This window comes from Staurois parvus, unplaced genomic scaffold (genome assembly GCF_062004578.1).
Source record: "Staurois parvus isolate SC_StPar_1 unplaced genomic scaffold, SC_StPar_1.0 ptg001919l, whole genome shotgun sequence".
In the NCBI taxonomy this organism is placed as follows: domain Eukaryota; kingdom Metazoa; phylum Chordata; class Amphibia; order Anura; family Ranidae; genus Staurois; species Staurois parvus.
In genome coordinates this window covers 287,992-300,000 of record NW_028319715.1, presented here as the reverse complement: position 1 = coordinate 300,000, position 12,009 = coordinate 287,992, and the positions used below count along the sequence as shown (strand labels likewise).

The window sequence follows — 12,009 nt, the reverse complement described above, 5'->3', positions numbered from 1 at the left end:
GATAGATAGATAGATAGATAGATAGATAGATAGATAGATAATAGATAGATAGATAATAGATAGATAGATAGATAGATAGATAGATAGATAGATAGATAATAGATAGATAGATAGATAGATGATAGATAGATAGATAGATAATAGATAATAGATAGATAGATAATAGATAGATAGATAGATAGATAGATAGATAGATAGATAGATAATAGATAGATAGATAGATAGATAGATAGATAGATAGATAGATAGATAGATAGATAATAGATAGATAATAGATAGATAGATAGATAGATAGATAATAGATAGATAGATAGATAGATGATAGATAGATAATAGATAGATAGATAGATAGATAGATAGATAGATAGATAGATAGATAGATAATAGATAATAGATAGATAGATAATAGATAGATAGATAGATAGATAGATAGATAGATAATAGATAGATAGATAGATAGATAGATAGATAGATAGATAGATAATAGATAGATAATAGATAGATAGATAGATAGATAATAGATAGATAGATAATAGATAGATAGATAGATAATAGATAGATAATAGATAGATAGATAGATAGATAGATAGATAGATAGATAGATAATAGATAGATAGATAGATAGATAGATAGATAGATAGATAGATAGATAATAGATAGATAGATAGATGATAGATAGATAGATAGATAGATAGATAGATAGATAGATAGATAATAGATAGATAGATAGATAGATAGATAGATAGATAGATAGATAATAGATATAGATAGATAGATAGATAGATAGATAGATAGATAGATAGATAATAGATAGATAGATAGATAGATAGATAGATAGATAGATAGATAGATAATAGATAGATAGATAGATAATAGATAGATAGATAATAGATAGATAGATAGATAGATAGATAGATAGATAGATAGATAGATAATAGATAGATAGATAATAGATAGATAGATAGATAGATAGATAGATAGATAGATAGATAGATAATAGATAGATAGATAGATAGATGATAGATAGATAGATAGATAATAGATAATAGATAGATAGATAATAGATAGATAGATAGATAGATAGATAGATAGATAGATAGATAATAGATAGATAGATAGATAGATAGATAGATAGATAGATAGATAATAGATAGATAATAGATAGATAGATAGATAGATAGATAATAGATAGATAGATAGATAGATGATAGATAGATAATAGATAGATAGATAGATAGATAGATAGATAGATAGATAGATAGATAGATAATAGATAATAGATAGATAGATAATAGATAGATAGATAGATAGATAGATAATAGATAGATAGATAGATAGATAGATAGATAGATAGATAGATAGATAGATAGATAGATAATAGATAGATAATAGATAGATAGATAGATAGATAATAGATAGATAGATAATAGATAGATAGATAGATAATAGATAGATAATAGATAGATAGATAGATAGATAGATAGATAGATAGATAGATAGATAGATAGATAATAGATATATAGTGTCACCTATCAGTGCCCATCAGTAACGCAAATCAGTGCAGCCTTATCAGTTCCTCCTCACTTGTCCCATCAGTGCCTATAAATGGTACCTCAGCTGTGCAGCCTCATCAGTGTCACGTCATCAGTTCCCATCAGTGCCACATATCAGTGCTCATCAGTGCAGCCTCATCAATGAACATCAGTGAAGAAGAAATATTACTTATTTGCAACATTTTTGCAACAGAAATTAAGAAAAACTATTTTTTTCTTTTTTTAGCAAAAAAAATTTAAAAAGCCCAGAGGTGAATAAATACCACCAAAAGAAAGCTTTATCCATCTCAAAAAATGCTAAAAATGTAGTTTGGGTACAGTGTTGCACGACCGTGCAATTGTCATTCAAAGTGCGACAGCTGAAAGCTGAAAATTGGGCTGGAAGTGCCCCCTTGAAGTGGTTAAAGGTTTACTGACCTGTGGACTGATTTATTTGACCAGAAATCTCTGAGGATGGGAAATAGACTTTTCCAAAGCATAGGATAGGAAAGAAAAATGTTTCCGAGGTCCCAGGGAGCCCCTATCAGTCTACATTGCCCAAGCTATCAGCAGCAAGAATGCATCTTTCAGCCTGGGCCTTGGACCCCTTGAGATGGTCGGTGGTGGACCTTTTCATGACAAGAGATATGCAGGATAACTGGCATAAGATCCAAAATGTTCTGGTACTGACTCTAAAAAAAATCCTTTATTTTTACACAGGTGTGAAAGACGTGAAAGAAAGATGAAGATTCTTCTTCTCCTCCAGTTGTTCGTCTCGTTGGTCCTTGCGAAACCATATGGAGATCACGGCCAAAACTCTAAAGGGGATCATTCAGAGATATCCGAAGCGGAAATTGACTTTACTTTGAAGCTTTATAAAATCATAGTGCCACTTACAGAATGGCCCCCACCAAACCTATTCATTTCACCGGTCAGCATCTACACCACCCTCTCCATGCTGGCCCTCGGCGCCCAATCAGAAACTCGCAAGGATATTCTTCAAGGCATGGGCCTGGATGACACCAAGACAGACAAGGAGCTGCATGACAGCTATAGAAAGTTCCTTGAAGCCATAAGCCAGCACAGCAAAGACGTAGAATTCCAGCTTCATAACGACATCTTCATAGAAGAGTCGGCCCATATGTTACCATCATACAAACGTAGTGTGACTAAGTACTACAACGCCTCCATTCACACCATCACAAACAATGACCCTCAGAATGCTGAGAAGACAATCAACAGGATTGTGAGCGATAAAACAGACCATAAGATCCAGAACATAACCGGCAACTTGAAAAACAAAGCATCGATGTTTGTCGTAGATTATGCAGTCTTTCAAGGTAAGTCCATTTTACTGTTGACTACGGAAAGTAGATTTTGGAGCCACAGAGGTTATGAAACTACAGATACAACCCACATGGAAGAAAAATATATTTTATATATATATTTTAACTATATTTAAAAAATATTCTTCCCAAAATTTTGGCCATATCCAATATATTTCAATATATATATATATTGTAACGGAACCGGACCGACTGCACTAGGGTATTTCCGGTAGACTCCCGCTTCCCCGTCCGAACACCGCCCACTGACACCACTCTCGAACAAAACCAGGAGATAGACTGCTTTATTTTAACACAGACACAAGATATATACATTCAAGGGAACAACCCCCCCTCCCTGTATAAGGCACAGATCTACGGACACCACCGCTGACTATACAGGAAATAGACTGCTTTATTTTAACACAGATACAAGATGTATACACAGGGCGGGGCAATATATTTAGTATCAAGAGACACACAGCAGACACCCCCCACCAAGCCAATACACAAACACATACATCCCATAATAGTTTGCTCCCAAGCAAGACACACAATAGAACAATGGGACCACATGGCAGTAAACAATGAACAACCCCCACACCCCACCTATACATGTCTACTCAATAGCAGAACATTTCACCCTGCACCCCTAACAGGCACAGGGGGACTTACACATAAGAGGGATATGGGGAGCTGAGGCAGGGGTCTCCCCACCCATCCAAAGTGAGCTGTGTTCCATGGGCCCCCCTCCCAAAGTGACTCCCATCACATATATATATTGTGACAGTGTGATGATCTGTCACCCAGGATTCTCAACTAGGCAGGTTGAGGGGCTCCAGGGTAACTGTTTGATACGGAGGAAAGTGGCTTTTCACTTTCCTCCTTTGTTTGTAAGGTCTGTTTTGGGATCTGGAGCCTGGAGATTTCAAAGAGATCTGGGAGGGATGAAATCTCCAATCCTGGGACCAGGTTTTGGGAATGGCCAGGAGGCTGATTGCACAGGTGGGTACAGGCCTCTTCATAGAGTCAGGACCAGGGTTCTGGGCTCCACCCCAGCAGATAGGAGTCAGGAGGGCTCCACTTGGAAGACAGGAGGTCACTGCCTTGAAGTCAGGTGGGCTTCACCTAGGAGAGGTGGAAGCCAAAAGCAGCAAGGGGCTGCTAGAGACTAGCTGTGTGCTAGAGGCCAGCGGTGTGCAAGTGCCATATTTTTGGGAAGAAGTTTGCAGGAGACAGACAGCAAGCTGAGTGTAAGCCAGGAGGCTGAACCGTTGTTTTGTGGATGATCGATACCCCTGTGTGGGAAACTTCTGTTTGAACTTGCATTTAAATAAAAGTGGGCTAAAAAAAGGCCCTGAAAAAGAAAGCGAGAAGCTGTTTGCGTTTAAAAGCTCTACCACGTTGAAGCGAGTTCCCACTATATATATATATATATATACACACAGTTGTGCTCAAAGGTTTACATACCCCGGCAGAAATAGTGAAATGTTGGCATTGATATTGAAAATCTGACGGATCTGCCAATAAATGCTCTTTTATTGAAGGATGATGATCATATGAAGCCATTTATTATCAAATAGTTGTTTGGCTCCTTTTTAAATCATAATAACAACAGAAATCACCCAAATGGCCCGGATCAGAAGTCTCCACCCCCTGGATCAGAAGTCTCCACCCCCTGGATCAGAAGTCTCCACCCCCTGGATCAGAAGTCTCCACCCCTGGATCAGAAGTCTCTGCCCCCTGGAATGTTTGGCCTTGGTACAGACACACAAGGGGCACAAGGCCAAACATTCCAGGGGGCGGAGACTTCTGATCCAGGGGGTGGAGACTTCAGATCAAGGCCATTTGGGTGATTTCTGTTATCATTAGGATTGAAAAAGGAGCCAAACAACCATCTGATAATAAATGGCTTCATATGATCATCATCCTTCAATAAAAGAGCATTTATTGGCAGATCCATCAGATTTTCAATATCAATGCCAAAATTTCACAATTTCTGCCGGGGGAGGAAAAATTTTGAGCACAACTGTATATATATATGTATATGTGTTTTCATAATTGTTTTCTCCTTATTTTTCTTTCTATTCTTTATTTCTGTTTTTTTTTTATCTGGTGGTCCCGCCACACATTACTGCAATGTAGAAGTGTAAATGGGCCCTAGCACACTTTTGGCATTTATTCTATTCTATTGTATTCTAATGTATTTTATTCTTTTCCACTCTATTACATTATGTTTTGTTCAATTCTTTTCGAAATTCGAATTTTAGAAAATGGCTATATTATTATTTCTATTTTATTTGATTCTATTCTAATCTGTTCTATTCTTTTATTTTCTGTTCTGTTCCTTTATATTCTATTCTATTTTATTATATTCTGTTTTATTTTGTTCCTTTCTATTCTATTTTATTATATTCTGTTTTATTTTGTTCTTTTCAATTCTATTTTAATATATTCTGTTTTATTTTGTTCCTTTCTATTCTATTGTATTCTCATTCATTTGAAAGTTCGAATCTTGGAGGACGGCTATATTCTTTCATTTTTTTTTTATTCTATTTAAAATTCAAATTTCAAATGACGGTTATATTCTTTCTATTTTCTTGTTCAAATATTTTATTAATTATAAAGGGGATGGAAACATAGGCATGGGACAAGCCATAGACATTTGAACGGGGAGGGGGGGGGGGGGGGGTGTCAGGAAAAGAAAAGAGAAAAAGAAGTGTGAAGGGGTAAGGGGGGAAGGGGGGGGTTGAGTAGAAGTGGGGAGTAGGTAAGGGAAGACTTGGAGAGGGGATGGAGGAAGTTACGTGTAACTCCTAGGATGCTCCAGAAGGGTTCGAGACATATTATAACGAAGTATATTCTTTCTATTTTATTCCATTCTATTCTATTAAAATTTCAGAAGACAGTTATATCTTTTCTATTCTATTTTCTTCTGTGCTATTATTTTCTATTCTATCTATTCCTTTATTTTCTATTCTTTTATTTTATTTTCAATTCTATTCTGTTTTTATTCTGTTCTTTTCAAAATTCGAATTTCGGAAGATAGCTATATATTTTTTTTTTTTATTCTATTCTATTTAAAACTCAAATTTTACATGACAGTTATATTATTTCTATTTTATTCTATTCTATTTGGAATTTCGGAAGATGGATATATTCTAACACTAACACAGTCTTGAGGGAAATCAGCAATAGTCGGCAATATGTTTACAGTTCAAATTTGTTTTTCCGAATTTGATTTCAAATTCTTTTTTAAATCAATTCTGAATTCTTTTGGAATTCAATTCAAGTTTTTGACAAAACTTCCTTTTTGTTATTTCTGATTTTTTATAATTTGCCACTTTTGTAGTTTGGAAATTCAGATACCTCTCAATCCCGGAATAATGACAATTTTGTCCATATTTCTATTCGGATCAAACCGAACTGCGCATGTCTATAGAATACAACGATCCCAAACCACTATAGTTTACCTTTAAAGGAAACATTTTTTTCTGTTCCTCCAGGGAAATGGAAAGGACAGTTTGACGAACAAAATACAGAGGAAAAAGAATTTGGGAGTCGATTGCCACCAACCCTAACGCCAACGATGCGCCGGAGGGGACTCTATAAGACGTACAAGGACAGAGAGCTGGATGTCAATGTGCTGGAGATGCCGTACGCCAAGAACACCGCCCTTCTCCTCATCATACCGAGACTGGGTGACCTGTTCTACGTGGAGCAATTACTGACCCCCCAGCTGATTCAAAAATACTTGAGCTCATTGAGTACCAGGTATGCATGACAGTTGTTTACAACAGAACTCAGCAGTTTGAATGTTGTTAGAGGGATCAGCCAAATGATCGTACAAAGTGCAACGTGCAGCCTGATGTCTGCTGGGTGAACGCAGGATCAACTGACAACGCCAACAGGATGGTGATGGGGTATACCCACTATGGGCTGTAGGGGGCAGGACAGCAGCTGATTTGTATGGAACAAACCCCGGACCCCGCATTCACTATATCCGCTCTCCCCGGACCCGGCATTCACTATATCCGCTCTCCCCGGACCCGGCATTCACTGTATCCGCTCTCCCGGGACCCCGCATTCACTGTATCCGCTCTCCCGGGACCCCGCATTCACTGTATCCGCTCTCCCGGGACCCCGCATTCACTGTATCCGTTCTCCCCGGACCCCGCATTCACTGTATCCGTTCTCCCCGGACCCCGCATTCACTGTATCCGTTCTCCCCGGACCCCGCATTCACTATATCCGTTCTCCCCGGACCCCGCATTCACTATATCCGCTCTCCCCGGACCCGGCATTCACTGTATCCGCTCTCCCGGGACCCCGCATTCACTGTATCCGCTCTCCCGGGACCCCGCATTCACTGTATCCGCTCTCCCGGGACCCCGCATTCACTGTATCCGTTCTCCCCGGACCCCGCATTCACTGTATCCGTTCTCCCCGGACCCCGCATTCACTGTATCCGTTCTCCCCGGACCCCGCATTCACTATATCCGTTCTCCCCGGACCCCGCATTCACTGTATCCGCTCTCCCAGGACCCCGCATTCACTATATCCGCTCTCCCCGGACCCCGCATTCACTATATCCGCTCTCCCCGGACCCGGCATTCACTATATCCGCTCTCCCCGGACCAGGCATTCACTATATCCGCTCTCCCCGTACCCCGCATTCACTATATCCGCTCTCCCGGGACCCCGCATTCACTAAATCCTCTCTCCCGGGACCCCGCATTCACTATATCCGCTCTCCCGGGACCCCGCATTCACTATATCCGCTCTCCCCGGACCCCGCATTCACTATATCCGCTCTCCCCGGACCCCGCATTCACTGTATCCGCTCTCCCCGGACCCCGCATTCACTGTATCCGCTCTCCCCGAACCCCGCATTCACTGTATCCGCTCTCCTCGGACCCCGCATTCCCTATATCCGCTCTCCCCGGACCCCGCATTCACTATATCCGCGCTCCCCGGACCCCCCGGATGTTGTCATGTTACAATGTATTTATTGGGATTGGATGTGATGGACACAAAGTGGCACATAATTGTGAAGTGGAAGGAAAATGAGAAATTGTTTCGAACATTTGTGACCAATAAATCTGTGAGAAGTGTGGCGGCATTTGTATTCAGCTCCATTTACTCTGATACCCCTAACTAAAATCTAGTGGAACCAATTGCCTTCAGAATTCACCTAATAAACAGAGTCCCCCTGTGTGTCATGTGATCTCAGTATAAATCCAGCTGTTCTGTGAAGCCCTCAGAGGTTTGTTAGAGAACATTAGTGAACAAACAGCATCACGAAGGCCAAGGAACACACCAGACAGGTCAGGGATAAAGTTGTGGAGAAGTCGAATACAGGGTTTGGTTATTAAAAAAATTCCCAAACTTTGAGCATCTCACGGAGCACTGTGTTCAATCCATCATCTGAAAATGGAAGGAGTACGGCACAACTGCCAACCTACCAAGACATGGCCGTCCACCTAAACTGACAGGCCGGGCAAGGAGAGCGTTCATCAGAGAAGCAGCCAAGAGGCCCATGGGAACTCCGGAGGAGCTGCAGAGATCACAGCTCAGGGGGGAGAATCTGTCCTCAGGACAACTATTAGTCGTGCACTCCACAAATCTGGCCTTTATGGAAGAAAGCCATCGTTGAAAGAGAGCCCCTTTACTCTGATACCCCTAACTAGAATCTAGTGGAACCAATTGCCTTCAGAATTTCCCTATTAGTACATAGAGTCCCCCTGTGTGTCATGTGATCTCAGTATAAATACAGCTGTTCTGTGAAGCCCTCAGAGGTTTGTTAGAGAACATTAGTGAAGGAACAGCATCATGAAGGCCAAAGAACACACCAGACAGGTCAGGGATAAAGTTGTGAAGAAGTTTAAAGCAGGGTTAGGTTTTCCTTCCACTTCACAATGATGTGCCACTCTGTGTCGGTCTATCACATAAAATCCCAATAAAATGGATTGACGTTTTTGGTTGTCACATGACAAAATGTGAAAATGTCAAGGAAGAGGAAGACTTCTTCAAGGCGCCGTATCTCTGGTTTCCTTCAATTCAACTTTAAACCTTAGAATCAGATCAGATCGGCTCATTCTGATTGGCTGATGCGGTCAGATCGGCTCATTCTGATTGGCTGATGGGGTCGCTGTAGCTTTGAAACACTTTTTTTGCCTCATTGGGAGAGTGGGGGATGGTTGGTGTCGCTGATACAGACACCGATGTGTGTTTTCCTTCACAGTTTGGTGGAACTCTTCTTACCCAAAATGACCTTCAACACCCCGGTCAACGTGGATCGCGCATTGCAACGCATGGGCATGTGGAATATGTTCGATGAGAACAGCGCCGACTTCTCCGGGATCTCAAAGAAAGAGAAGTTCAGCGTTTCCTCAGTGAGTATCTTCCTTTTATATTTAATATGTGGATGAAGTATGGTAATCCTATAACAGGCGCCATCCCTATAGAGCGGGGGGGGGGGGGGCTCCAGACTTGTCATTCAGAGGGCCAGTTTACTGTACTTCAGGCTTCAAGGGGGCCGGATTGTGGTCAGTGGGAGAATAGTGCCTCTTCACATGTGTTAGTGGGAGGAATAGTGCACCATCATTGGTGTCAGAGGGAGGAATAGTGCCCCGTCATTGGTGTCAGTGGGAGGAATAGTGTACCATCATTGGTGTCAGTGGGAGGAATAGTGTCCCATCATTGGTGTCAGTGGGAGGAATAGTGCCCCATCATTGGTGTCAGTGGGAGGAATAGTGCCCCATCATTGGTGTCAGTGGGAGGAATAGTGCCCCATCATTGGTATCAGTGGGAGGAATAGTGCCCCATCATTGGTGTCAGTGGGAGGAATAATGCCTCATCATTGGTGTCAGTGGGAGGAATAGTGCCCCATCATTGGTGTCAGTGGGAGGAATAGTGCCCCATCATTGGTGTCAGTGGGAGGAATAGTGCCCCATCATTGGTGTCAGTGGGATACCAATGATGGGGCATAAAAGCTGCAAGTCCTTGTGTTCGGCCCATAGATGATAGAGCACTCGGGCAGCTGGTCCCCTCTGCTCACCTCCACACCCCAAACACCCCTCTCTGCTCACCTCCATACCCCAAACACCCCTCTCTGCTCACCCCCACACCCCTCTCTGCTCACCTCCACACCCCAAACCCCCCTCTCTGCTCATCTCCACACCCTTCTCTGCTCACCCACACACACACCCACACCCACAAAACCTTCCACCCCCCAAATCCTTCTTCCTAACAGTAATTTACTCTCCTAGTACAAATCCCTCCAAATCCCCTCTGCTTGCACTAATTCCCCCCCCCCCCAAAAAAAAAATGTTCCCCTTCTGGCACAAATCCCTTCAATCACCCCTAGTAGCACAAATCCCCTCCCAGATGCCTCTTCATAACAGAAATCCACTCTCCTAGTAAAAATCCCCCCTACAAATTTCCCTTTCTAGTACAAATCCCCTCCAAATCCCCCTCCCTCAGCACAAATCACCCCCCCCCATCCCCTCTGCTAGCACTAATCCTTCCCCCTCCCCAAATTTCCTCTCCTCGCACGAATCCCTTCAATCACCCCCACTAGCACAAATTTCCTCCCCCTCCCAAATCCCTCTTCCTAACAGAAATCCACTCTCCTAGTATAAATCCCTCTTCATAATCACCCCGTCTAGTGCAAATCCTCCCAAATCCCCTTCTCTCAGCACAAATTCCCTTCCCCCAATCCCCTCTGCTAGCACTGCACCCCCCTCCCCAAATTTCCACTCCTAGCACAAATCCCTTCAATCACCCCTACTAGCACAAATCCCCTGCCAATTCCTCTTCCAAACAGAAATCCACTCTCCTAGTACAAATCCCTTCTCCAAATCACCCCTTCTAGTACAAATCCTCCCATACCCCCTCCCTCAGCACCAATCCCACCCAATTCCCCTGTGCTAGCATTAAACCCCCCCCCCCCAAAAAAAAAAATCCCCTCCTAGCACAAATCCCTTCAATCACCCCTATTAGCACAAATCCTCCCCCCAATCACTCTTCCTACCAGAAATCTATTGTCCTAGTACAAATCCCCCCCCCCCCCAATCCTTTTTTCTCAGCACAAATCCTTCCCAAATACCATCTGCTACCCACTACACACACACACCCCAAGAAAATTCCCCCCTCTAGCACAAATCCCTTCAACCATCCCTGCTGGCACACATCCCCCCCCCTCAAATCCCTCTTTCTAACAGACATCCATTCTCCTAATACAAATTCCTCCTCCAATTCCCCCCTTCTACTACAAATCCCCCCCAAATCCCCTCTGCTAGCACTAAACCCCCCCAAAAAATGTTTCCCCCCTAGCACAAATCCCCCCAATCCCTCTACCTAACAGAAATCCACTCTCTCAGCAGAGATCTCCTCCCCCCAAATCCCCTCTGCTAGCAATAACCCCCCTCCAAAAAAATAAATTCTCCTCGCACAAATCCCTTCAATCACCCCTACTAGCACACATCCCCCCCCCCCCCCCAATCTCTCTTCCTAACAGAAGTCCACTCTCCTAGTATGTTTCATTTATCTTAGTCCCCAAATCTTTTTTTTTTTTAGGTTTGTTTTTTTAATTTTTCATTCTCTTAACTTTTATAAGTTCATTCCTTGACTTTTCTGTGTTTACAGGTTTTCCACCGATCTTATATCACCTTGGAGGAGGGAGGAACAGCGGACGACGCTGCGACTTCTGGCATATTAAACTTAGTCTCCCCTCAGGTCCCCCAGTTCAGTGTTAACCGCCCGTTCATCATGATGATGTACCACAAAGACACCAAAACCATCCTCGGGATTGGCCGATTCATGGACCCCAAGTGGTCGGGGAAGTAATCGGATGAAGCAGATATAAAGTGCTGAACAAAATGAAACCATCCTGCTGAGAATAAAGGGGATGTGCTGAACAATTTCTGTGTTGTTGTTTTCCCTGGATTGCCTTTGTGTTAATGAGTGAGAGATACCAGCCGGTAATGGGGGACCAATAGGGTGGTGTGGGGGAGTCACAAACTGAGCTCTGATAGACATGTGCATAACATTGCAGCCACAGAGTTTTTGGGAACCTCATCATTGGTGTCAGTGGGAGGAATAGTGCCCCATCATTGGTATCAGTGGGAGGAATAGTGCCCCATCATTGG

General features: G+C 42.6%; 1 protein-coding gene across 1 annotated transcript; it reads left to right on the top strand.

Moving 5' to 3' along the window:
* The first annotated feature begins 2,257 nt into the window (after window positions 1-2,257).
* On the top strand, window positions 2,258-11,781 carry LOC149433272 (serine protease inhibitor A6-like). Its single transcript, XM_089664483.1, has 4 exons — window positions 2,258-2,872; window positions 6,364-6,631; window positions 9,102-9,252; window positions 11,507-11,781. Exons 1-4 carry the CDS (start codon window positions 2,275-2,277, stop codon window positions 11,705-11,707), a joined length of 1,218 nt encoding a protein of 405 aa, XP_089520609.1. The 5' UTR covers window positions 2,258-2,274; the 3' UTR covers window positions 11,708-11,781.
* Window positions 11,782-12,009: the final 228 nt, after the last annotated feature.

What these genes read in the sequence shown, in the direction of transcription:
- LOC149433272 (XM_089664483.1), top strand. Translation starts at nt 2,275, where the DNA reads ATGAAGATTCTTCTTCTCCTCCAGTTGTTCGTCTCGTTGGTCCTTGCG. An exon ending in AGATTATGCAGTCTTTCAAG is followed by an intron (nt 2,873 to 6,363) that starts GTAAGTCCATTT and finishes CTGTTCCTCCAG; the next exon opens with GGAAATGGAAAGGACAGTTT. An exon ending in AGAAGTTCAGCGTTTCCTCA is followed by an intron (nt 9,253 to 11,506) that starts GTGAGTATCTTC and finishes CTGTGTTTACAG; the next exon opens with GTTTTCCACCGATCTTATAT.